The 26403-nt window shown below is 43.4% G+C and overlaps 2 protein-coding genes across 2 annotated transcripts; both read right to left on the bottom strand.

Annotated features, from left to right (window-relative positions):
* Positions 1 to 59: 59 nt before the first annotated feature.
* rad54l (RAD54 like) lies at positions 60 to 6180 on the bottom strand. Its single transcript, XM_048252749.1, has 18 exons — positions 5844 to 6180; positions 5583 to 5663; positions 5350 to 5463; positions 4956 to 5016; positions 4717 to 4852; positions 4485 to 4554; positions 4077 to 4365; positions 3853 to 3977; positions 3473 to 3623; positions 3219 to 3345; positions 3003 to 3077; positions 2642 to 2772; positions 2345 to 2455; positions 1954 to 2077; positions 1754 to 1832; positions 1473 to 1652; positions 1184 to 1347; positions 60 to 666 (listed from the first exon to the last, which is right to left on the bottom strand). The coding sequence occupies exons 1-18, from the start codon at positions 5844 to 5846 to the stop codon at positions 465 to 467; spliced, it is 2223 nt and encodes a 740-aa protein (XP_048108706.1). The 5' UTR covers positions 5847 to 6180; the 3' UTR covers positions 60 to 464.
* Positions 6181 to 9123: 2943 nt separating this feature from the next.
* Positions 9124 to 25400, bottom strand: LOC125300693 (glial cell line-derived neurotrophic factor). The gene is made up of 4 exons (XM_048252799.1): positions 25040 to 25400; positions 15642 to 15712; positions 14112 to 14298; positions 9124 to 12372 (listed from the first exon to the last, which is right to left on the bottom strand). The coding sequence occupies exons 1-4, from the start codon at positions 25068 to 25070 to the stop codon at positions 11915 to 11917; spliced, it is 747 nt and encodes a 248-aa protein (XP_048108756.1). The 5' UTR covers positions 25071 to 25400; the 3' UTR covers positions 9124 to 11914.
* Between the last annotated feature and the right edge of the window lie 1003 nt (positions 25401 to 26403).

The raw sequence follows: 26403 nt of genomic DNA, 5'->3' as shown, positions 1-26403 counted from the left end.
ATGATCGTAAGCACACTTTATCCATAACTACTCTAGTTATCACAATAACATTTTTAATATATGCATTTAACAATGAAATATTTACAGAAAAAGACACATGAATGCTGAGCATTCACACAATAAATACACAAAAAATTCAATGGAAAACAGCACAAATAATAAAAATAAAAAAAACGAATGTACAAGCGCAAAACAAGTAACTTAAGTACATGTCAAAACCTCAAGTCAATTTCTGGGGCGCCAGCAGCCTCGGAAATATTTGTGGTTTGGAATTTATACATACTGAGGTTGGTATAAGTAATCCACTTTTGTTCTGGCTGAGGCATGGCCCTGCTTCCCCTAAACAACCGCATTACCCATAATGCACATAGTGTCTCTCCAACAGCAGTCGATAGGAGTTTACAGATTCCTTTCAGAGAGAATTGGGGTTTGTGGTTTAACCTCTTTGTCTCACAGTAAGTGGGTCACACCACTCCTCTTTGGTCCTCGTGAGAGCGCTGGTGGAAGGCGAAGGAGACGGCCGCGTCCCAGGCGGCCGAGAGCATCGAGTCCTTCAGGCCCCTCTTGTCCGAGCAGTGCTGCCAGAGGGACAGGTCACTAGTGCAGTCTGCGTCCTCCGGGGGAGGCCGCACCTGGCGCCCGTTTACGCAGCGCTTGCAGCGGAACCTGAGGAGATGATCATATCATTGCTCAGCAAAGCTCGGCCATGAATCAATGGATAACTCCCTAATAATGCAACAGGATAAATGCCAGAGAGGTCTAAAAGGTATTTACTTAAATACATATAAAAGTATTTAATGGTCATGTGTGTGCATTGTTCCCTTAAATATGTGGTAGAAAAGGAATGGGGACTGCTGAAATGGGTCATTTAAAGGCAAAATGCCATTGCAGATGTGTCTTTTTTGTTATATAACATGTTTAAGGGACAAGTTATTTTGACTGTTCAAGGTCATCCAGTGATAAGACAACTACTGACATCTCTAAATGGCCAAATCAGAAATAATTTAGACTATAACTTTTGTTAACCAAAGTAAACCACTAAATTCATATTTCATTTTGAGTTATTAAGTCAGATTAACAGTTTATGGTACTGTTGTGACTCGTACACCTTAGGTGACCAGTTAAGCAACATGAAAAGCATTTTAAATCATTACTTTAAATCGCGACAATAATAGGTCCCTACCGGTCATGCGTGTCGCTGGTGGTCTCCTCGTTGAGGGAAAAGAGCTCTCGCAGCTCTCCAAGGGAGAAGTGTCTCTCCACGTCCTGCTCCTCGTCCACCACACAGCTGCTAAGGGCCTTCTTATGGGCCTGCCTCTGCAGGATCTTCTCCTCAATAGTACCCGTCTGTGTGAGCACACACACACACACACACACACACGCACACAAAATGCAGGCAAAGACCTCTATGAATGCTGGAAAATTAAAAAAAGGATAGTCAGTCAGAGTATTCATAAAGTTTTTTAACTCACGGAAAGCAGCCTGTAGATGAAGCAGGTCTTCTTCTGCCCATCCCTCCACACACGGGCCATGGCCTGTTCGTCATTGGCTGGATTCCAGTCGGGGTCGAACATCACCAGCCGGTTGGCTCCAATCAGATTGAGGCCACATCCTCCTGCCTTGCTGCTCAGCATGAAGATGAACTCGGGATTCTGAGGGAGGGGGAGATGTGAGTGAAGGAAGGACTTCAGGAGGAAAGGCTTTTACTTTTACTTCATTCAGGCATGACAGAAAGGATGATCAAGATACTTACAGAAGGACTGTTGAACCTCTCCACTATCTTTGCCCGTTTCTTGATAGACATGGTTCCGTCCAGGCGAACATAGAGGTATCTAAAGTACAAAGACATTTTTTCAATGCTGATGTACAAAGCAAATGACACACAACCAAACAAGAAACATCTAAAGAAAAAGTCTGAAGAGTAGCCATGAGACAGGTGCGAATTTCTCCCACCTTCGAGTTCGACATAACTTCTCGAAAAGGTCCAGAGTTTGGGTGTAGTTGGAGACCAGTACCACTTTATCGCTTGTTGTACTTTTTGTCATCGCAAGTATGTAATCCAGCACCAGCATTTTCCCTGCAAGAAAAACGATTACATCATCAGTGTTTAAGCATTTGTTATGGACAATGCATGAAAGGCCTGTTTAAAAATAAGTAAAAGCCACAGGTATTTCACAAAGTGACCAAGCATCCCTTGCACTCAGGTATTTTCAACAAAATCTTAACATCAGTCAGATCACTACTAGGACCTACAACAGACTACAGCAGCCATGAGCCAGAATGTTTTACCATGACATTAAAAACTCATGTCAGTCAAAAAGGCTAACACTGCAAAAAGGTTTACCAGAGAGCTGCGGCTCCACAGCCTTTGTGCTGTAGCCAGATGGGAAGAGATCCAGGGCCCCCTCAAAGCCCTCCTCTCCCTCCACACACTTGTCATAGATGAGAGAAGGATCTAAGAACAACAGAGGGAAAATACACTAAAGTATGTTCCGTTGGGCTGATCAATAGTTCAAAATGAAGCACATACATATTATAAAAAAATAGACAAAGAGAGTGAGTGAGTGTGTGTGTGTGTGTATATGTATATATGTATGTATGTGTGTGTGTGTGACACTGTTGTGTAAGTGTGAGCACTCACGGTTGCAGAGTTTCTTGAGCGAGGTGATGGAGGAGAGGGAGGAGACACTGATCTTGCCCCCCTGAAGGCTTTCCACAGGCTTGGCCTGCCGCAGGAAGCGCTTGTACAGCTCACTCTGCAGAGGGGTGAGTCTACAGGTACACAGGACACAGGACGTGTTAAAAAACACAACCCAATCCCAACCCAAGTGTCAGGGTCACGCCCCCACTTATGACTACCGGTATATACCAAAATGTTTTGCTTCTGCTCTTCATTTGTAGATGTAACTTTTATCAACTTGTACCATACATTCAACTTGTACCATACATTCAAAGGCATATTTTTCCAAATGAATTAGATTTGCAATGTACACCAGTCATACCTGCAACAGACAACCTGCTCTATCTTCACTGGGAGATATTTGGAGAGTATGTCTGAAGTCCTTCTAATCAGGCATCTGAAAAACACACAAAAAAAATCAAATCAAGCCATATTTCCCAGACTCGAGGACTCACTATAGCTCCAGAGGGGAAAAAATATGCTATTCTTCATTAAAGCAGGAAAGACCCTTGTTCAGCCAAAAGGAGAGAAGACTGACCTGTTCACAATGCTAATAAGCTCTTTGAGTTTCTCCTCTCCAGTGGCCCTATCCTTATCGCTGGCGTCTGCATCACGACCCTTCAGGATGGGAAGCTCAAAGCGCTTCTTAAATTCCTGCGCAGTGCCTGAGTGTGCCAGAGGAGCAGGGAATACATGAGAAACAACACCAAAGACTGCAAAGAATGGGAGGGTCAAAGGTCACTAGTATTTGCCAAAGTTGGCTCCAGACTCAAACACACAATGATTACTTACCAAGGATTCCGGCATTGACAAAGTGCACCAGGCTGAAATATTCTAGCAGGTCGTTCTGAATGGGAGTGCCAGATATGAGCACTCGTCTCTGGGAATTCATGGCATTCAGTGCCTGGTAGGTCTGGTTGTCTGAGTTCTTCAGTCGGTGACCCTAACAATAAATCAAGCAACCGTTGAGGTGATGCTGAGCATTTACAGTTAAGGCTGTAATTATTTATACCCACGATGCCAATTTTGTATTTAATTTGATTTCTTAATTGAACAAGAAAACACAAAACACAGGTTTTTTCATTTACATATGCTGAGCATGTTAATGTAGTAGAGGAAACTGAAGTATGGAGCTGTTTATCCAGTGTAGTAAGCAGGGGAAACTAGCTTACCTCATCGCATATGACCAGGCCGACTTTTCCCTTGTGCAGGACTGCAGCGTGCAGACGGAACGTTTCATATGAAATGATAAGGATCGGAGAAGGCACCCTCAAGCCATGCTGTGCATTGAAGCGCTCTACCAAAGTAAAAGTAAAAGTCACATTTACACACAAAACACATTAGAGGCCACTAAGGGCCAACCAGCACAGTCTGCAAATCTTTGCTGGTGACTTACCTAGTTTGCGATCAATCTCATCTTTTGAGCCGCCATCAATAGCCAGCGGCTGAACACGTCCTCCCAGCCATTTGCCGACTTCATTGTACCAGTTGCGCACCAAGCTAGAGGGAGAGACCACGATGGCCTTGTCTATCTCTGGTTTACAGTCTGGGCTCTGACGCAGCAGTGTCCACAAGAGGGTGATGCACTGCAGAGTCTTGCCCAGACCCATCTCATCCGCCATGATGCAGCCAAATGAGTCAGGGATACGTCTCCCTGTCACGCAGTCCCAAAGGAACTTTACACCCTGTTAGATCAAGCAAAACGGTATATGTTCATATTTAAAATGTGTCTGAAAATGTCCTGAAAGCCTTGAATGTCCTGAAATGGCCTTAAATGTGAAAATCAGCCATGACAAATGTTTACCTCTCGCTGATGAGGCCTCAGTACTTTGCCAAGCACTGGATCCACAACAACGTGAACAGGAAGTTTGTCTCTGCAGAGAACACATATGAAATAACAACTTACGTCACTGTCATCATAACTACTAAATGTCCTTACATTTAGGATGCTCATCTCTCTCTCAAACTTTTAAAGACAAAACACAAAGAGATCAACATAGATGTGTGATACAAACAAGAGAAGAGCAATAACTCACTTGTCAGCTTTGATCATGTCATGGGCACTCAGAACCGGTGGCTCATAAAGAACCAGTGCGTCCACCTCAAATGGGTCATGAAGAGCCTTCCTGACCCCAGCCCGCTTCAGGCCCAGAGCTCGTATTCCCAGTGCACCTGCAAAGATGCCACTGAATGACCTCTCAATGCTGATAATACATCAGGTGAAAATTCACATTGAGCTGAACTGAACTGTACAGTGAGGGTGTATTGCAAGTACCTGTGTAGTTGGCTATGGGAATTTTGAATGGCCTTGAAAGGATGCTGCGAATAAAGGCCTCCTGCAATAATCAACAAAAAATGTAAGGTATTGTGTTAAGTGCCTGCACACTGCCCCAACAAATGCCAACAAACACCAAGTGTCAGAGTGCAACATCAGTCTGTGTTTGTTGGATGGACTTGTTTGAGTTTGACATGTCAAAAAGTAATTCTTGTCAAATTATTGTCTGTGATGTGTGAAGACGGAAGTTGGTTATTGGTCATTTTAACGACTGCAGTCAACATGTTGAGGTTTGTTGAACATTGTCTGGGCTGTGTCCAAGCCCCTTTCAAAAAAGGACTAGCGAATCCGATCATGAAGAAATCATACAGAATACCACATTTGGACAACTTACGTGCTGACCGCTGTCCACACATACTGGTCGATTGGTTAACTGTGTGAGAGGTTTTCTGTATGGGGAGATTAAGTTCTCTCGGCAGTCCGGATCTCCCTTTCTTCTCTTCCTTGTCTGCAATGGAACAAATCATTCTGCTCACTGTCATTGTCTAGTGAAGAATGACGTGTAGCTGTGCTACAGAAAGCAAACTTGCAGTGTGTTTAACTTGTCGCCAACACACTTACTGTTACCTGTTCAGGATTCCAGTCCTCGTCGTCGTCGGAATCACCACTTCTTCTTTTGGCAACTTGACTTGGTGCTAAGCTTCTTCTCTACAAGACAATGATCATCACTAAAACTCCTGATCAAGCTGACTTGATGTGATGAGTAACGACTGATTTTATAGTTTTACCAGCTATGCTAACTTTGAAATGTAAATGTAAAATGTAAATCAGGTTTATAGGCCAAGTAACATCATGCAAATTAAATAACAACGTAAAATGCCCACTTACCATATTCTCTGATTATGAACTGAGACACACTGAGCGAGACACAAAAACAGAACTTAAAATGTTTTGTCGCAAAGCTTTATGTCCAAATGGGATGTTAGCTAGCTGGTTACCAAGCTTGTCTTAACATAAATTAGCTAACGTTAGTTGGGTTAACTAACGTTAACTCTACAAACATTGCCTATGTAGTCGACCATGCCTCTTAAAATAACCATAAACACAGCAACACAAAACAACGTTGCAATTCTTCGTTATACACGATGAGAGAGGCAAAGAATAACTATACAACATATCAGGAGATTAGCACATCGCCTTCTGTTTACAAAACGCTGTTGAATCTGCCGCGCGCAAACCTGGTTACGGAAACTTTGATGGCTCAAAAGACATTTCGCGAAGTGCCATTACAATGTTACATTGTTACATCAACCTTTTCCTCTTTTCGTAAGCTACTAGTAGATTCACCGTTACAATACAATGTAACGTTTACAATGTGCTGTGTAAGCTATTTATCAAATATGGCAATATTTTTTTCACGTGTTTAGTCAATAGACTGTATAAAATAGGCTTAGTCCCCAAAAATATTAAAGAGACGTAGAGTCTCTTATTGACCAACAGGGGGCACACACAGATAAGATGTTCCATAGCCGTATAGAATCATATTACTGTAATATAGTAAAAGTAAGTAAGTAAGTAAAATGTATTTGAATAGCACATTTATACATAGCTTGTACTGACCAAAGTAAATAATAAATAAATAAAGTAAATAAAAAATAAAATAAAATAAAATATATACAAATAAAATACACATACATCTACACATTTAACAAGGAACAGCAGGGCACAAAAAGCAAGCATAGTATGTTAGAGGGCAGAGAAGGCCAGAGGGTACAGGTGGGTTTTGAGCCTTGAATTAAAAGCAGTGATGGAGGGGACAGTTCTTATATCAGGTGGCAACTGATTCCACAAGCGTGGAGCAGCGACTGCAAAGGCTCTGTCGCCTTTAATGCTTACGGCTCTGAGATATTACCAAGCTTTATTGTAGGCCTATTGGAGTGCATTTTCTTTTGACAAACGTGAGCAACAAATACCTATGTTACCTAGCCAAGTCAATACATTTATGACTCTATGATCAGCTACTTACATGTAGAATTCAGAATTACTTGTTAAGTGCATTACAACATGTTATTTGTCATATATTAATATGAAGTTTTATTGCACCTCATTGACCTTAAGTAAAAAAAAATTCTGTGCATTTGCACGTTTTTAGTGACTGGACAATAGCCTAAGGTACTGCAGCTAGATAGGTTTTAAACCGTGATCATCTGTGTGAATAGACATCTGTGTCACGCTTGTGTTGTGCTGTGCAGCAGTTAATGTTTCAGTTTCTAAAAGGCTGATGGAGATTGCCCATTCAGACTGCTGATAAAGCTCACAGTTTCCATAAACCAACAGGGGTTTCCCAGCAACAACATTTCTCTATATGGACCAAGGCCATGGAATGCTGAGAGATGTGATGGGCGTTGATGCAATCAAGAGGTAACCCTCGTCCTGCCCCGCAGTGGTGTTGCAATGTTAGGCCAGCACATTGTGGTCCTGCAAAAGACACCCCCACAAGATGTTGAGCATGCAGGTGAAAGTGCTCACAATGAGAGCCAGTGGCACGATACGCTTCAACACTCTGGCCCTTATCTCATCTCTCATCATCGGGACTAAATTCCATCAGTGTCATAACCTTCCATATATAAAGCACTGCGTGCGATGGGGAGATATGAAGTCCTCAAGTGGCCCATGCAGTGATCAGGTCTGATTGTGAGGATGTGGGTTTTTTTGGTCACCCTAAATTTTAAAACAGTGATCCCTCATTGTTGCTGTCCAAGTGTGGCCAGATGTGAACGCCCATCCTCTGGCAAAACTTGGATCAGTGTATGTGTGTGTGTGGAGGTAGGTCTCCGCGACTCATTCAGGGCTTGGTTGTTTTGTTTAACCTCACTTGTAACAATAATCTATGTGCTTGGGAGGCCCAGGGCTTTGTGCAGGCCATCCTTCACCCTCCATAGAGAAGCCCTTGAAGCAGATGTTTGGTCACCTGTGCCATGGGACAGTGTTGATAAACAGTCTCTGAGGCAGAAGATCGGAATCAAGTGCTAATGCCCTCTCTCCACACCAAGCCCCTTCTCTTGTCTGTGCTTTGTATAAACAGTGTATCACATTCAGCTCAGGGCCTGGACGGGTAGGATAGTGTCGTGAAGCGTCACCAGAGTCTCTGTCTGCCCTCCCAGGTGAGAGGGGTGCCTTATCTGACAGGCTCCGACAAAAGAAAATACTGCAATCAGAGTTTGATGGTGTGCGGATAAGAGAACAAAACGGGGCTTATGTGGTAGTTTACAGAGACGTGCAGAACCGCGTGTGAGCTTCGCGCTTCAGAGAAGGCTCTGTGTGGGAACTCCTTTCTTCAACGGGCCACATCTATAGAGGAGCATGTTAAACCTATGGCACATTCCAAACCCCATGTCAAACTAAATAAAGACATACCCACTCATGTTTTGATGGTGGACCATTGATTTATTGTTAAGAAACAAGAAGTCTGTGGTTGATTGGAAATTCACTACGTGATGTGATAAGAAACAACATACAAGGCTACTGTTCTCAACACGTTTTGAAGAAGGCTTTATTTGCTGGTCATTTTTAAATAGCTTGCTTTAGACATTTCTCGGGAGGGAAACAGCAATGTATCATAGTGTATATATGTGTGTATATATATACACACACACACACACACTTTGGAAGACTTAAATGGAACCTCTATTGGTCTCTTTGACAACATGACACCTCAAGGCATGGCTAGTTAATGTAACATGCTTATGATATGCATGTACCCCATATTTCTCATTCGTTATGCTTTTATAGATGGATACAAACACACACTCGATTTGTCTCTCAGGATATTTTAGTGTGTATTCTACAACAAGACCTTGGTGTCCTATTCCCTAGTCATCTGTCAGTAAATATAGGCTTTCAGTCATGTTTCTATGTGTCTACCAGCTATTCTTGTTAATTTGTTAACCACACAACCTACCTCTTTCTACCTGTTCATTCATAAAATCTGTTTTGAAGTATTTCCTTTGAACACTGATCTTTTTAATAAAACTTTATTCCTTTATAGGAGAAAATAGTATAAAAATAGAGTTCATAGAGAACTTTCACAACAGTGAAATGATAACAACAACACCAATAATAATAATAATAACAATAATAATAATGAACACTGGAGTTATGAGGTTGTGAATGACATTTAACTGTGGAACAACAAGGCTCCTTGTGATGGTAAAGCACTAACTCAGATTAGACATGGCCCTCGGTTGGGCTGAGGTGTTTGGTCCCTGATGACAGGGATGTCAGGCACAGTTTCTCCACCCTTGGCTTTGTGCTTTGGCACTGTGGGAGAGTGGCAGAGCTGGAAGAGACCTAGCCAGTGATATTTGCACCATGTTAACTTTCTATTAAGAGCCCAGTAAGAACAGGAAAGAGACTGTGGAAAGTGTATAAAGCAGACCCAGGTGTGCTGTTTGTGAATGCTATTGATGGATGTGAAGTTGAATGAATCATTGTCCCTCTGTGAATGTTTCGGAAGTGTTGCTTTATAAGGATCTTGCTCCATTAAAAAAAAGAATAACAAATCTTACATGGCCATTTCATAAATAATAGACATCTGATGTTTGTAAGAACAAGTCCAATACAAAAACCATAATAAATAAATAACTTAACAGCAATAAATACTTCCCCCGGTTGCATAATAAGGCGAAGAGATGCATAGCATCTAATGGGGGAGCTATCTTATCAAGAATGACAGACTTATTTACATGAGAGAAAAAAATAAAACTTGAACCACCCTCAGGGCTGAAGACTGGATACGCCTAATGCAGCAGACCTATGCGAGCCTCCTCCCGTGTATACGAAAAGGAGCCTCACAGTAAACAAGTGTATACACTCAATCAGAACAAGCACAGCCTAGCCTCTAAGCCTTGGAGCAAGGCACAGCTCCAAAAGAATGAATATACATAGGTTTCCATATGTTTCAATGAAATCGTTCACAAAATGGATTGTCTTTTTTGTACTCTTCAATGAAAGGGAAATCTCCACCCGATCTCCTAATACATAAAAAATATGAGGTCAATATGTATCTAAGTGATATTATGGTCAACAATGAGTTACAGTAAAGCGTCCTGAGAAATAAACTGAATATACACAGACAAACATACACAAGATTAACCAATAAAAAAAAGACATTGTAAATATTAAGTGAAAGTTCATGGAAACCACAACAGTCACAGATTTGCCTAGCTATTTTTTGATGATGCAAACAGCAACAGGTCAAACAGTTACTGGGTAACCAGTTAAACTCCAGAGAGGGGTAACAATTTGACCTTGCATGTTTTTGCCCCCCTTTTATTCTCATGCAACATCACTAGTCAAGTGTTACTGCTTTTGGAGTATTATGGGCTATTAATGTTAAATTGAATACTAGCTCAAGCACACACATGCTTAAAATAGAGATGAGGCCTTGAACATGGAAGAGATATTATAATCTCTGCAAAGATATGCAGCCCCAGAGCTAGTACATTTCCTTGTGGTTTACAAGACGTCCAGGGACCTTTTTAAAACCCCTCTGTTACCCACATGTACCTCACTTCAAATAAACCTTCAGAGAAAGAGGTTCAAGATCATTACTGACAAACTGCTCCCCACTGAGAACCTCTAATAAATCACGTGTTGAAAGGCTGTCAACAAGATTGTTTACGGACATGTAAACTAGTGGTGTCAAATAATGCAAAGTGTCTCGCAGAATTCATCACTTGAAAGCAAATAAACCCTGCATAACCCTTTTCCGGGGTGACTTGAAACAAAATTAGCCTTTTGATGTAAACTGCTCTCATGCTCAGAGATTGCTGCACAAAAGGAATAAGATCAAAGCCCAATGGGAGTAAATGTTCTAAATGGTTAAAGTTTTCATTGAAGTTTGAATGGAGAAAATCACAGTAATTGCAGTCTCTGTGTGCTTGGCATTATGTAGCCCGAAATGATAGTCCCCTTGACCGATTAAGATAACTAGTGACAGTTAGCTTAGGCCATACACATGTGCCACTTAGTGTTTCTGTCTGTCACTGTATTGATAGGGCTAATCTTCAGATTATGCCAAAAGTGACTGGTCATTTCATTGACATGCTATGATAAAAGTAAGCAAGAAGAAACTATATAAACAAATACAAAGAAAGAGACACGAGTCAGTTCAATAACGGGGCGGGGCGGGATTAACCTCCGACATGTCTACAGGAAAGGTAGACTAACTCTTGGCTTCTTTGTGTCATGGCCTCTTGTGACCTATTAGTGACCAAGCTGCCATTGAAGGAAATATACAGATGGAACCACACCAAATAATTCTTGGTCTGATAAATGCAATTACCCCAACTTTGCTTCATTTTAATGTTTCAAATGTAAAAGTTGTTGGTCTTCAAATTCAATGTCTGCATGCCCGCAGTTTTTCTCTCCTTGTTTAACTTAATGGCAGCGGACATGTCAGGAACAAGAGAATCATTTTGTAGCTCTATGTCATGCTAAAGGCACATGAAGACTGTCAAAAACAAACAAACAAAGTGATGACCAATGTCCTATACCAGAGCTCCGTGTTCACACAGCCGGTTACTCTGTGTTACCTTCCCTTTCAGGCTGAAGGCCTTATGACGCGTGAAGGCCCGGGCCTGTGGTCGAACAGAAAGCCTTTGGGTGTCATTATGGCTAGCAGCATTGTTTCCTTTATGTCCACATTGCCTCGCGCGGCATCACCACTCAACCTGAGTGCGATGCCCCCATGTTTGGAGAATCAGGGACTTTCACGTCGCACCCCATCACGTCAATGAGACAGTGGACTTCCCTAATGTCCGCACCGCGTTCCACGCCATCTGTCTAGTCATCTCAGACCTCCCGTTCTCCAGTTTCCTCTTGTTTCTGGAGCTTCTGATTCCGATAACTTCCGATTAGCCGGTCATCCGGCTGCCTGTCTCTCCCTCTCCCTCTCATCACACACAACTGCAGTTGGCGGCGGACAGGTGCTTGATGGTCCTCCAGGAGGTCTGCCTGTCCATGAAGGACACCGTCTCGTACTGAGTGGGCCGACAGCATGGGTCGGAGCCCACCATGTGGCTCGGTATGCTGCCGTTCTTCATCAGGGTTTTAAGGGCCAGGTCATAGTTCTTGCGTGCGCTTAAGCACGTGCCAACGCAGTACTTGAAGACCACAATCTCGTCCGAGTCGTAGGCGAAGTCCAGGTCACGCACCTTCACCTCCTTCCTCTCCATGCGGCAGTCTGAACTCTCTTTGCTTTTCCCCCTCCGGCCTTTTTCCCCCTTCCCCCTTTGCTTTTGGCCCTTTTCCTTCTTGCGGCGGTTCTTCTGCGGACGCTGGGATGTCGTGTCGGAGGGGGAACGCTGCCATCGTCTTTGGTGATCCTCGGCCTCCTCCAGAAGTGAGGGACTTTCTGCAAGACACCAGACACATGGGAAAATTATTATGAGAAACATACACAAGCCTTTTAGAAAGAACATCAACAGTTAAGCATATACAGAAAACCATTTACAGTATTCAGACAGAAGAAGCAATGCAATTTTCTTGTTTGTAAACAAATTTATTGTTTCCCTTTGAAAAAAAAAAACGGTTTGTCCCAGGGGAATCTTTAACAGGTTAAGGATATGCCACATTTCTATGGAAACATTTACTTCATGAACATAAACACTGCCTCCAAAAGTATGAGTCAAAATGTTCCTCAGGCAAAAGAGGTTATAATTGGCTCACCTTAACATCGATTTTTGCTTTGTTAAAACTTGCCATGCTGTTTGTGATGTGCGTCTTACAATTACAGAAATATTCCAAAGGGATTTAGGTAATGGTACCAATCTGATGGTGTTATTAGCAACTCAGTTTCTGATGTACATAGTAAAAAGTAACCATTTACTGTCAGCAGAAGATAGGGAGTGACTATATTGTATTCTTGAGGTAATGTTATCTATTGATATCATTAAGTGTTGTCATAAGTGATACTGACTGAAAAAGTCTGACAACAAACAGATGGGTAAGGTCAGAAAAGGTCAGAAAAGAGCGAGGAATTTCAACTTTGAAACATTGTTTTAAGAAGTATTTTAACCTCGTCTGATGGAGGACGACACTCTGGCCATCTGCAAGTAATAGCCAGCCCTGATACATGTGAATATATAGTAATGCCAAGGTTACTGACTATCAATAGCTTTTGTGGGTGTCAACATAACCCTAACAATGTCAAGACATGAAGTAATTGGTGCAGTTTGAGATCACTTTCTCATGACATCCGAAACTTTGACACTAAATTACCAGTACATATTTCCCAGTGGATTTCCAAAACATTAGAATTTTTATGGGAAACTTCCCATAAATTCTCCTCTCTTTACAAGATAAAGTCCGCTAGCTTGGACCTCTTCGCATCCTTGATCCGGTCCGTGGTGCTGCAGGGGAGGCAACGAGAGAAAGGCAGAAAGGACATGCTTTGGGATAAGGGTCCAGCTCGGTAACCCTATATCAGATCTCTTTACATCTGTTTTGAGGCCCGGATCAGTATTCCGGGTCCCAGTGTGTGATACACCTCTCAAGCGCGGTATTGGGGGGCTCCAGGGAAGCCGAGTGAAATGAATATCGGGCTGATGATTGTTTCCATCCATGCATGGACTGGGAGGTCAGACTGCTCCCCTCACCAAGGCCATCTTTTCGCTCTCACGAGCAGAGCCGACCTGGTACTCGTCCAGGAGTTAAATTCGTTGTATGGGAGTGACAATCTGTGTTTTATGGCGGTCAGCAGCCAGGGCTCAGGCTTGATTTAGACATTATTGTTTTCATGGGGCAAAGGGGAGGCCCGAGTGCATTCAATTTATTTGATTTTTGATTGCCAATGTCCCTCAAAACAACAATACTCTCTCCCTGGATCTCAGAAGTATTAAAACACTTAGTGAAACTCAAATATAAACACACACACACACACACACACACACACACACACACACACACACACACACACACACACACACACACACACACACACACACAGACACACACACACAGACACACACACAGACACACACATACAGGATGTGGGCCTTGGAACAGTGAGTGATCCATATTTAGCTCTACTTGACAACTATTAGCTCTGCTGAAGAGATGCTTTGTTGTTGGACTGACTATCTGCACACTCACCAAATAGCGTGGCCCAGGAAGTGCGGTCATCAGTCTCCTCCTCTTCCTGTGCCTGCGGGTCATTGGCTGGATGCCATGCCATTCTCTCTGAGCTTCTTTGCACGGCTGGCAAAGACTCCTTTCTGTCCCTCCCAGCAACAGATCCATCAACTAGGGCTAGCAGGGAGGCTAGCACCCATAACGTCACCTGAAAAGATGGGGAACAAATCAAATCAACATATAGTGCATAAGTACAAATGTATATTTATGTGAAAACACAACTCACTGACTGCAGGAAATGGACATTAGAATTACCCAAACTTAGAGAAATACATTTGAGACAAATAAATAGCCTACAACTCATTCACAAATTTAAGATACTAAAACAGATGCCAAACATGTGTAAACAAGTACGACACTAGTGTACACAAATGCAACACAGACACTTACATATACGTTCCCCAGTAAATCCCCTGAGCACCCAAACACACACACACACACACCCACACCCACACATACAGATGGAAGTTACTTGTTTTACACCCATTGCAGTATCTCAAAACACGACCATTCACAAAGGCCGCCAGCATTTCATGGCTTTTTGCAGCAGCTTGGAAATGACTGAACAGTCTTGTCGACACTCCCAAACTGAGCCTCGAGGCCAACTTAAATCCAACCAGCTTTCTTGCAAATTTCCACCAGAAGTTTTCAAACCTCCCTCCCTCTCCCTCCCTCTCCATCTCTCTCTCTCTCTCTCCCTCTCTCTCTCTCTCTCTCTCTCTCTCTCTCTCTCTCTCTCTCTCTCTCTCTCAACGATGTGCCCCTGCCTGTTTGCTTGCGGCTCCCTCACATCTGATTTGCAGCGTGCATTACATAATACCTACAGGGTGCCGCGTCTGGACTCAGAGCCGTGGAGAGAAAAATGATCCCTGCTGGCCCACCACTGAGGTGGACACACAACATGGAAACAACTCGCGTTCACTCCGCACCGGGGGTCCCGGCACCCCATGTCCCCTGACACCCGGGGGCCTCCACTGCCCCATGGCAGCTAGGGCCAACACCTTCGCCTCTTTAATTACTTAATCGACACCTGAAACCCTGGATGGCTACAGGCAAGTAAATATTTTAAGGGTGCTTATTAGCTGAGCGTCTTCCAGACAGCAACACCAAGGGTAGATCGGATTGTGTGTGTGTGTGTGTGTGTGTGTGTGTGTGTGTGTGTGTGTGTGTGTGTGTGTGTGTGTGTGTGTGTGTGTGTGTGTGTGTGTGAATGTGTGTGTGTGAATGTGTGTGTGTGTGTGTGTGTGTGTGTGTGTGTGTGTGCACGTGTGCGTGTGTGTATTTTATGTGGGTGTGTGTATGTGTATGTGGGTGTGTGTGTGTGTGTGTGAGGTGGCGTATTCGTCATGAGACAGCAATGCAGTTGCATGGCTGACACCTTTCACTACTGATCAGGCTTTCATGGAAACGAGTAGTGTGTTTGACAGGCCTGTTCACAACACGTGTTGTCATAACAGAGATGTTGACACAGTGGGTTGGATGCTCACTCACCCTCCATGTTCTCAGGTGACACTGGGCAGATGACATTGAAGGAACCTCCTGCCTCCGCCACCTTTTGCCATCTGGAAAAGAGCAAAAGAATAACGTCAACACACAACCTTAATAAAGCCACATCCATCAAAAAAAAAAAAAATCTACCTCAAAATCCAACATAAAAAACTCAACTAAGTGCTGTGTTCACAGAGATGAAAAGGGAAGTGTAGGGCTTGGAACTGAGTCTTGAAATGGAAGTGTAGGGCTTGGAACTGAGTCTTGAAATGGACCGTGTGAACTGACGACGTAAACTGAAGTCCTCCACCACTGCCACAGCAGCCTAGTTGAACCGAGTCCAAGCGCCCACTTTGTCTGAGCCCATGGGACATGGCCACAGGTATGCAGGGCCACTGTGGATCTCTCAGTGCCAGCGGCGCGGTGGCAGCGACATTCGCCCGCTCACTCGTTCGGTGTTGGTTGACATGGCATGCCTGAGCGTGGCATGATCACCCTCACACGTCTCCCTCGGCTCGGTGCAGCCTCGACTCAGTCGTGCTCGCGTCTGTCTGCCCTGCGCTGAGGACAGCCCAAAGGGACAGAGGCCAGGTAAGTGTGTGGTAAGGCTGAGTGTGGCCGGACAAAGTTCACTAAAAGGACCTTGTGTTCCACGGCCCATTTGTCTGGTGTGTTTCACACACCATGTGTTCCAAGATGGAGGAGGAGGTACGCTAAAAACCTTATCGCCCAACTTCCCAGCATGGTCTCAGAGAGAGATGAAAAACAGACCTAAGTAATATAGTTTTATTAGCACTCCTCAACCCGTCGTAGGGTCCAGTTCTCAGACAAGGTACACTGCCTTTTAGTGACTTCTACAACGGTCCTTTGTCACATTGTTAGATAGCAGCCAGATAAAGAAATTCTACTTCCTTTACAAACTAACAATAGATAACGGAACAGACACTTGAGCTGTGTAATTACATTCCAGGGAAGGCTTAAAATACACAAATATGCTACTCGCTGTTGGGACCAATTCAAAGGTAACTGCCATAAAGCAATTAAACAATATTCTACCCCTCCGGAGCAGCTATAAATAGAAACATAAATCAAAGGTGAGACAAGGAGATGTTTTATCTCGTGCCTGAAATATCTTTTTCAATTGCCTATGCTTCTAAAAATATCCCCATCCCAGGCCCTTACCTACATATAGCACCTTGACACAGTGCCTCGCACAGTTTGGCTGCCATGCGGGCGGATTGAACAGTACAAAGGTTAGAAGACGACTGGTGTATTATTACACAACACAAAGAGGCTACCGCCACAAGCCGTGCATGTAATCAATACCCTGTGATTGGCATGTAAATTAGGACGCCCGAGATGAAAAACCACTAAAAGTGCAATCAACACAAAAGGCCAGCAGTGGAGAGAGGATCTGGCAGAGGAGGAGGTGGAGGAGGAGGAGGAGGAGGAGGAGGAGGATGAGAGCGGTGAAGCGTGAGGGAACAGTATTCCTGGGGCCTGGACTGGCACACTGGTGTAATAGTACACGAGGCCAGGACTATGTGTGGCTTCCCCGCCATGCCATCCTGTATGCTAAATTAAAGTTGTAAAGCATCCTAAACTCCTCTGGACCAAAATGGAGTCTGGACACCGGGACACGTCTGATGAAAGGAGGCTTGCAGGTGCCATCCCCCCAGAGAGGCCACACACTAACACATACATACACACACACACACACACACACACTAAAAATACACACACATACACACACCGACACACACACACACACACACACACACACACACACACACACACACACACACACACACACACTACACACCCACACATTACATACACAATCACACTAAACACCACACCCACACACACTCACAAACATGCATGCATCTACACATACACACAAGGATGGAGTGGTGTTTGTGACTGCAGTTTCCTTTGTCGTAAAAGTGTAATGAATCAGTGGGGGGAAGGCAGTGAGAAGAATCACAGGTCAACCTGGATGCCACATATGCCAGTGTGTTCAGAATTCATCCCTCTAACAGGCGACACAACTCTATTACAGCATTGCTGCCCACCATGAGTAGCATTGTCTGCGGCTCATAAACAAATACTTCTCTGCCCAAGCCTTGACCTGAGCTTAAGATGGGGTGGATTGGAGTCATGCCAGAGGTTTAAACCCATTGCCTGGAAATGTTCTGCATGTCAAAACCAATGCACTGCCACCTTTGACTCCCCCCCCCCCCCAAACCCCCGCTGCAGGATGGCATTGGGCGAGAAGCAGAATCTATCTCATTAGTTTGATCCTTTCACCAGAGCTCTTGACACACAAGGAGAACCACGCGCAGACACAGATTAGACTGCTGGACGGGGCAAAGAAACTGCCTTTTCTTTCCAGAAGAAAGGAACGTCCCTTGTGCGCAGCCCAGCTGCACGGCCATAAATGTCTTTTTCTGGTTATCATTTAATTGAGTCAGTGTGGTGTTTACACAATAATTCCGCCACTGGGATGTTGTAACAAATAAAAAGGCAAAATAGCCAACCGTCCTGGCTGGTCAGACACTGCACGGTGCATGAAGTATGTGAGAACAATATGTTTATGTTTAAAGTGTATGTTTGTAAGAACCGTAATGCATTGACAACAAATCCTCTGCCAAAAAGCCAAATGCTCCAAATAGCTATCTTGTTTATTCACCAGTCCGCCAACGCCATGTACTAACCAGCAGTATAGCATTTACTGGTTGTATATAGTAGAATATACATGCAAACAGGCAGTACATCTGGATTACATGTCCCAAAGACACTGGAAAAGGGTGACATGGGGTTTTGTTCTGCATGCTCAACAAGCTGAGGTCTTGCAGCTAGAGTTATGTGTTTTCCAGGTTTCTACAACAACCAACCCCACTACACAGAACTATGACTTTGAGAAGCAACACATGAGTCAAAACCTTTTTCTCAGATATGCTGTGGTCTGCTCCATATGATATACTTATGATATACTTCTGAATTTCATCCCAATCTGATTATTCAGCTTCCCTCCATCCTCGCCTGGCTAAACTGTTCTTGATAAAAACGCTTTTTTATATCCCTTTGTTATCATTGCACAGTAGATGAACATTATATCAACAGCAGATCATCAGGCAGGACACCCAGTGTAGAGGTTAAAAATGACTGATGCCCCATCCCAATGTGCCACTGCTGGCTTCAAAGAGATCGGATGTGTGCTAAAGTACCAGGTCACCTCATGGCCGAACGGAGGGCCATGTGAGTCCGGCCTAACAGGAAGCTGCAGTCGATAGGAACCCCTGTAACCGGGTTGTCATGGTTCACAATTGAGGATTAGGATTGTTTTGCCACTTCCCCCCCGTTTAAAACTAGCAATTAGCGAGAGTATCCTTAATCTCCGCTGTCACAGTGAATGGGAACTTGTCAAAGCATGTTTACACAGAGAGACGGGTGCCAGTTTTAATGATATGACCAAAGAAAGTGAAAGAGAGTCAAGCTCGGGCACCAGGAAACCATACATAGCAGCCTGGAGGAATAGAGAGCCTCGGATCAAGGCAAGTGGAACGGCCGTTTGCTGACTTGTGTCAATCTCAGGAAAAAGGCACACTACTTCCACTCACATGAATCTGCAGCCAAATTCAATACAAACAGAGAAAGATGTATATCGGCACACTGATTGCACTGATACTGATATGGGCCCACTGTTGTGGCCACCTTTCACCAGTTGTGATTCGTTTCACTGTCTCTCTGGGACCTATTGTCAGTACTGTGACTTATCCCAGCCACTCTGCTGACGCGAGAAGACGCAGATGCACATTCGTACAATAATAGGTTGTTTATCCAGATGGTCTATCTGCCTGGGTCAAATCATGTACCTTTTTTTTTGTCTGGTTTCATGTGAATTCTGGACAGAAATGGCATTAATGAGAGCCATGGAGTTTTAGTACAGGGGAGCAACTGAGGACATGTTTCCACAGCGCTACACTATACGTCTGTTTCTCTCACAGAGAAACTCAGGCAGTGTTACACTCACTCACTCATGGGCCACTGCGGCCACAGAGCACTGCCACTCAGTCCACTTCTGTTAAACTGCAATCCCATTTTTGAAACTTGAATATGTCACTCATCAGCAAAGGCTGGAAGATGTTAAATCCCCCCTCAGTGCTTGTTGAAAACTCCTGTAATCTGTTCACTAAGGCGAGTGACGTCAGTTAGGTTATTTTGACAGAGCCACTGAGTTTAACAAGATACATTTTTCACCAAATGTTGTTGTGTGACATTCAAGACACTGCAGAAAGAAATTTGGCCTCCAGTGACCAACACTAGTTGGGAGCAGCAGGCCTGCTGACAAGCTAAATACTGGAGTTTGCTTTTAAGAAATCATCTCATCTCTCCCAGTCCTGAATGACCTTTACTGCAGTGTTAAATCTTTACCAATGTGCATTCACACAGAAGGGTACATTGAATAGCAAACTAGCTTTTCACTGCTGGCATGAAACGTTCTGCCCAAATGGCTTGTCACTTCAATGGGTAACATCAAAGGGTACAGGCAGCCATCCTCATCTGTTCAAAGCACACAACGCTCCTCCACACGCCACTGCCTGTAACTCAGGAGTGTACTTCTCTTCTCTTCTGTCCGTTCACTCCATTTTTCATGTCTTGTCAGTGTAGCCCCCGACTTAAATCATACTGTACATTAGTTTCTTTTAAGGTTTCTTTTAGACCCATTCAACTGAATTCTATGAGCCTACTACAGGATTACATTATATTCTTGTCATATGGCACAATGTGGAGGTATGTTTGGGGTTGGTTCAGCCCCCAGGTAAAGGCTGTTGATGAATGTTGAGGTGCCTGGTGACTTTGCTTTTAACAAATGAAGTGGTGCCTGTTTGCATTCCCCAACAAGCCACTTCCTTGTTGAGCGTGTCTGTGCTGCTGTACAGCAGGTGGCCAGCTGTGCTTTGGGCACGCTCTCTGACTGCCCCGACACCACCGCGAGCACACCACTCAGGCTCTCCATTTCCACCGCAGTGAAATCCCCCCTTCTCTGTCAAAACACCAACTCAGGCTGACTCACTTAATTCACCGGCGTCTCTTATCTCTGATTTCGAGTTCAGTGACTAAGTCAAAAGTGTTGCAAGTTTTTACAGAAATGTCCGTGATTCATCCAGTTTGAAGAGGTTGGGGGTTACGTTTGTTTACATGGATGGCATTGCACTGCATTTTCCCAGCCCTTTTGTTTACAGCCTTGTGAGTAGCAGGAGCTGGTTGCTTCTCTGTGAAGTGAGAGAGGCGAATCTTGTTGTCGGACTGCCATCTGCTTGAGCCAGTCCACCTTTGTTGTGGGTGTCCACGGTGCAGGAATCGCACCGTTTGATCTGGGCCTCAAAGCGGGTGGCCCCCTTCATTCCGCGCATTCTCGCTAGTAAAACCTGATACATTTGGACACACCACTGTGACAAACTCCTGTTTATCATGAACGGATGTTTCGTCCCTGCCCTCATTCTTTTTTTAATTTAGCACAGAGAAGACTCTCCCTTCCTGCCACCCACGGACTAACCAGGTCTTGCTTCAAGATTTTATCACAGTTGTACGATAATTAAATGCCTTACCCTTGAATCATCACAGAAAACTGGTGAAAATGTCATTTTGTAAGCGCAGTATGGGTGGCGGCTGTGGTGGTGCTCTACTTGCCTTTCATCTATAGACTTCAGTTACCTAAAGCTCATGACGGTGACAATCACTAAATCCTCGAGTGAAAACGTTCACTGATGTTAAGCATATACTGCTGCTCCTGATTCACTTCACGTGGGGAGCACTTCATCTAAGAAGCTGTGTGCCAACGGCCCCTGGCCCCGGGCCCCTAATGTAGCTTCAGACTAAGATTAACTAGGTGACAGTGAGGGTGACAAACAGGCTTTCGTTCCAACTGCAGCGACCGTAAACCACTATAGTGTCTGCAGCGCAGTGCCGCCGCTGTAAGCCGGCACCATAATGTCAGGGCTGACCTGACCTCAGTGAGGGCTTTAAGGTGTTTCTCATTAGGGTGGGAGAGAGTCGGCCCGTTCATTAGCCATCGGAGCAGTAAAACATATTGCTGTTATTCTGCCATTCGGTGACTTGAGATCATAACTCATCCTAGCACCACTTTGCTGCTTCGGCCAAGGGAAGTGACTCAGTGGAGCTTTGTCTGGCCCCAGAGGTGGCTGGCCCTTTGATGGGTCTAGGTATCTCACAACAGAAGTGTGGGGGCGGAGGGGGGTGGCGGGAATGCGTTACTGTAACTTAGATTTATGACTCTCACGCAAGATTTGAGAAGGAAATTAAAATCCCAGTTCAGTTGAGGAAAAGAAACAGCTTGCTCATAAATGGAAATGATCTGGTCAAAGTCATCTGGAGGTCAACTGCATGAAAAAAGTTTCCTCCTTGCTGCTTCAGAACAATATTGTTAATGGCCTAATCTATGTTGTTATCTGACAAGAATCACAATGCATTTGAGGGCACACGCATGGTCATAAAATCTTTCCTGATCCCTGTCATTTTGCTGTACAATTTTCTGTACAAATATAAGCCTAAAAAAGGGTTAGTATAAGACAGAAAAAAAATCTCTGTCTGACTTTCATAACCAATCCCTTGGAGCCTAAGTAAGCAGAAAATCGATTTAAACACAGATGACTGACTGCTCAATTCAGAAACTATTCTGAGGCGATTTTTGAGTTCCACATGTGAAAGAAGGGTAAGCCGGCTTGGCTGTGAGGTGCGGTGTGTCAGGCCCACACCAGAGAGAGAGCCTCAAGTGGACTGGACTGTGATAAAAATGACAGTATGTGTCAAATATTTTCTCTTCACACCATCACTTAAGTAAGCAAAGTGCAGAGCCGATCCGGACGGCCTGCAGTGACGAGTGATGCCGTCCTGACCATTTAACAAGGTGGAGCAAAGGACCTCTCACTCTTTTTTTTCCTCTGTGAAATACTGCGGTGAAAGTCAAATGTCATTAGGCCTAAAAGCAAGAGTTCAGGGGTGTTTCTCACTGCCACACCAGCAAAATGTGTAACGCAATTAAATATTGTGACTGGCCTGACCACATAGACAGGCTTGCCTCGGTGAGACCCTTTCTTCAGACCTATCTGTGCTGAGAAGATAAGAATATTGCAGCAGGGGGAAGCAGACATCAAGATAATCAATGTTATCTTTTCTCTGACCTGTAATCTTGTGAGATGGTTCAGTTTTTCCAAAAACAATTGTGCAGTGTCTCTGCTCTCTGTCTCCAGTGATAATTTAGCTGGAACCAAACGCAGGATTTAACTGCGAGGATGTTAATAAAAAAAATGCCAAAAAAGTAAAAGCACCCATTCCCACATTGTAACACATGTGAAAACCATCACTCTATTTTCCGCTAATAATACAATGCTATTCTTTCCGAAACAGACCTTCCAATCAGATAAACTGCAACTATGCAATCAGATAAGCAATTGTTTCATTGTCAAGTGGCCATTTAATTCAAAATTAAACTTCTTAAAGCCCACTCATTACAAATCAAAAAGAGGGAAAAGGCACAGCTGGAAACCCAGGCATACAACTGCCAGCTCATACTCCCTCTGTCTAAAACTGATTTTTTGTTTTTGTAACAGCCATGGCTGTACCTTAAGTTTCAAAGTACAATAAATACAATTACTACAGACTAAGATCTAGTAACAATCCAATTCACCACACTTGCAGCCACATATGGTAGTAGACAATGGGCCTATTTAACATTCTTGACACATTCCAATCAAATACCTTAAAAGGACACTTGGACACAAAAAAAGGGGGGGGGGGTAGGGTGGGAGGGAGGAGGGACGGGGGTACTTTTTTAATGGCGTGATGGTGATTTGTTCCAGCTTTAAAAAACTGAAGATAAACTGATCCCTGTCTGCGGTGCACCTGGGTAAACTTAAGTTTTCAGTACTTTTCAATAGCTGAATTGCACACTAATAGATGGAATGTTCAGTAAAATAGACCACTACACTGTGGAATTTTACTATGGCATCTAATCAAGACTTTCCCCTAAACCCCCAAACACAACAGCCTAAATACTGACAAAAGCAGAAAAATAGAAATGCTATAAATTTAGGTGTTTTGTCTCATGCAAATAGCATGCAAGATGTAAGCATAGTGTAGTTGACAAATCAGCCTTTAAAGGTCTGTGTTAGTGCAAGCTATTAGAAATCAACTTCAGTAAAACACTAAGACAAGACATCAGCTGAAGAGACATTTACAGACACGATAATTACAACATGATAATGTCCATCAGAATGTCTAATATCTATCGCCATCCTAACATTATTGCTATATGCTTTAACTAATGTAGAATATGCACAAAGGTGTTTCATATATGGTTAAATATTTTTACACTTAAATATAGCACTGTGTTCATTAATGGCATACAAATTACCAAAATCCACTGTTTTTTTCCTGAGAAGGATCACACAACAAATGGTAGACTCAAACCAAAACCATTTTGCATATTCTCTGCTTGATCAACTATCTGACAAAATGTCTCGATGGAAATTATTGAAAAGATATAAACCATCATCTGTTCTAGAGATAGATTAGTAACAGGTGCTTTTGTCGCCCTCTTCGGCAACCTCTCGCCAAATATCTGGGTACTTCGTGGGTTTACAAACAGCCAGGGAGACATAAATAATTATTATAAACAAACATGAGAGAAATCTGTCAAATGCAGAAGAAAGGGAAGAAGACTGATCAACACTAGGACTGATCTGCTCAATGACCATCGGAGGTAAATACCTCCGTCCCTGAGATACGCATCTCAAGGGAATGACAAATCCATGTCATGTAGGAAACGAAAACTCTGAGCCCCACGCTCAAATGCAATTACACATGCTAAACATCAACTTTGGCCAATTTATTGATTGCCAGCTATGAGTCCTCTCAGCACCAGGCTCAGCTTGAGCATGCATGGACAACATTTGAGCTTCGCCTTAAGACTTTCATGTTCTGCAGATTTTTGCATTATGTATGGGCAGAGGCACTCTGGGGTGAGCTACATATAGGTATGAAAGATAAACATAAGCTTCCTTGGAAAGGAAATCCAATCCAGTGAAGACTTACCCCATAGGCATAATAATAATAATAATAATAATAATAATAATAATAATATTATCAGGCATTTATATCAGCAATGTTATTTATAATTTCATTAATTTGTATGATTTCATTTGAATGTTTCCAGCTGACCATGTTGAGCTGGTCAAAGATTAGATGTGATTGAAAATTAAGGGGGAAAAGTTACACACTGTCAAAGAAAAGACATTTATACAATGTCAAAACTAAACAGCACGGTAAAAATATAATACACGAATTTGGATGTAACGGTAATGGCAATAACTTACCTTTTCTGACTTGGACAACCTCTCCGATCATGGACGTGCGCGTGCGAAATGAGTTAAGAAGCACTTAACAGATGAAAACAATCCAAAGGTGACGGCGCTCTATTCCTCTGTAGACTTTGCCTCGATTTGTCTCTAAAATACGGTAGCATAATTTTTGCAATCCGAGTTTCAGTTAAGACAGCAGCCACATGGTCTTGAAAACTTGAAACTGGTCTTGAGTCGTCTGGACCCAGCTTGTGTCTCCCTGCGTCTCGTTCTGTACAATGTTGTAGACGCGCAGAGACGACTGCGTTTTGTAACAGAGGCTGGAAACACTGGAACTGTAGAACAGGTAGGTAGCCCAACGTCTTGAGGAAGCTTCCAGTCCCTAACGCTTATCCTCCTCGACCAAATCCCTGCACCTTAGTGTCAAATCAAGTACAGCGCCATTTACAGATGTGTCGAACCCCACCAGGTGTCAAATTCCAGTTTGTATCACATGATTCAACTCAAAGTGTACAGGTTGTCAGTGATAGCCTAATTAGCATGACTATTGTCGAAACTTCCACAGATATTCTTCTTGGCTCAGTTTTTCTCCATTTGACAGACTGGTGAAGTGTTATTTTTTTGTACTGAAATTGAAACCTCTGAATGCGATTAGATGTTCAGCGGTCATATAAGATCTTACAGAGGTTTCACACAACTGACAGTGGCTGTTGGAAGCGCAGTCAGTTACAGCCGGATCGACCCAAGGAACTCCCAAGATTGCACAGTGCGTGCTATTGCTGTTGATTGATAATAGGCTACCTAATTTTCCGGTCTGTTGTTTCAGGTATGAAAGCATGTCATTATAACACAAATAATTTAGCCTGTAGAAATAATCCGAATTTAAACGCTGCGTAAAAGTATCCAAATATCTTAGGTATAACTATTTAATTAAAAAGAACTGGAATGTGTAATATGAGGGGAAATTACATTTGTTGTTGCAGTGATATCAAGGTCAAACAATTACTCAGCCAAATAGGCATAGCTAAGTCACTGGCACAATCAGCATTCCCTTATCAGTCATTACGTCAAACAATAGCCTGTATCCCAAATCTCATTTTTATTAGCGATATAAGCACAAGATTTTAGGGACTGACGAAAGGACAAGTACAACACAGGTAATCAACCAATTTTCAACTTGAAGTTGGCTGAGAACCCACTTCCAAAATAGTAATGGGCTCTCATGGCCAAGTTTCCCACAAACACCACACTGTGATCACTGGCTTTTGGGGACTTATCAAGATTGGCAGGGAATCAAACCCGGCTAAGCCGGCCTCAGACCCCGTTCTCCGATTGTGGATCAGTGCCCATGAGCACAAAACCATACCATCTGAAGCCCT

The sequence above is a fragment of the Alosa alosa genome, chromosome 9 (assembly GCF_017589495.1).
Source record: "Alosa alosa isolate M-15738 ecotype Scorff River chromosome 9, AALO_Geno_1.1, whole genome shotgun sequence".
Taxonomy (NCBI): domain Eukaryota; kingdom Metazoa; phylum Chordata; class Actinopteri; order Clupeiformes; family Clupeidae; genus Alosa; species Alosa alosa.
Note: the sequence above shows the minus strand (reverse complement) of the source record. Positions and strands in the feature narration are given on the sequence as shown.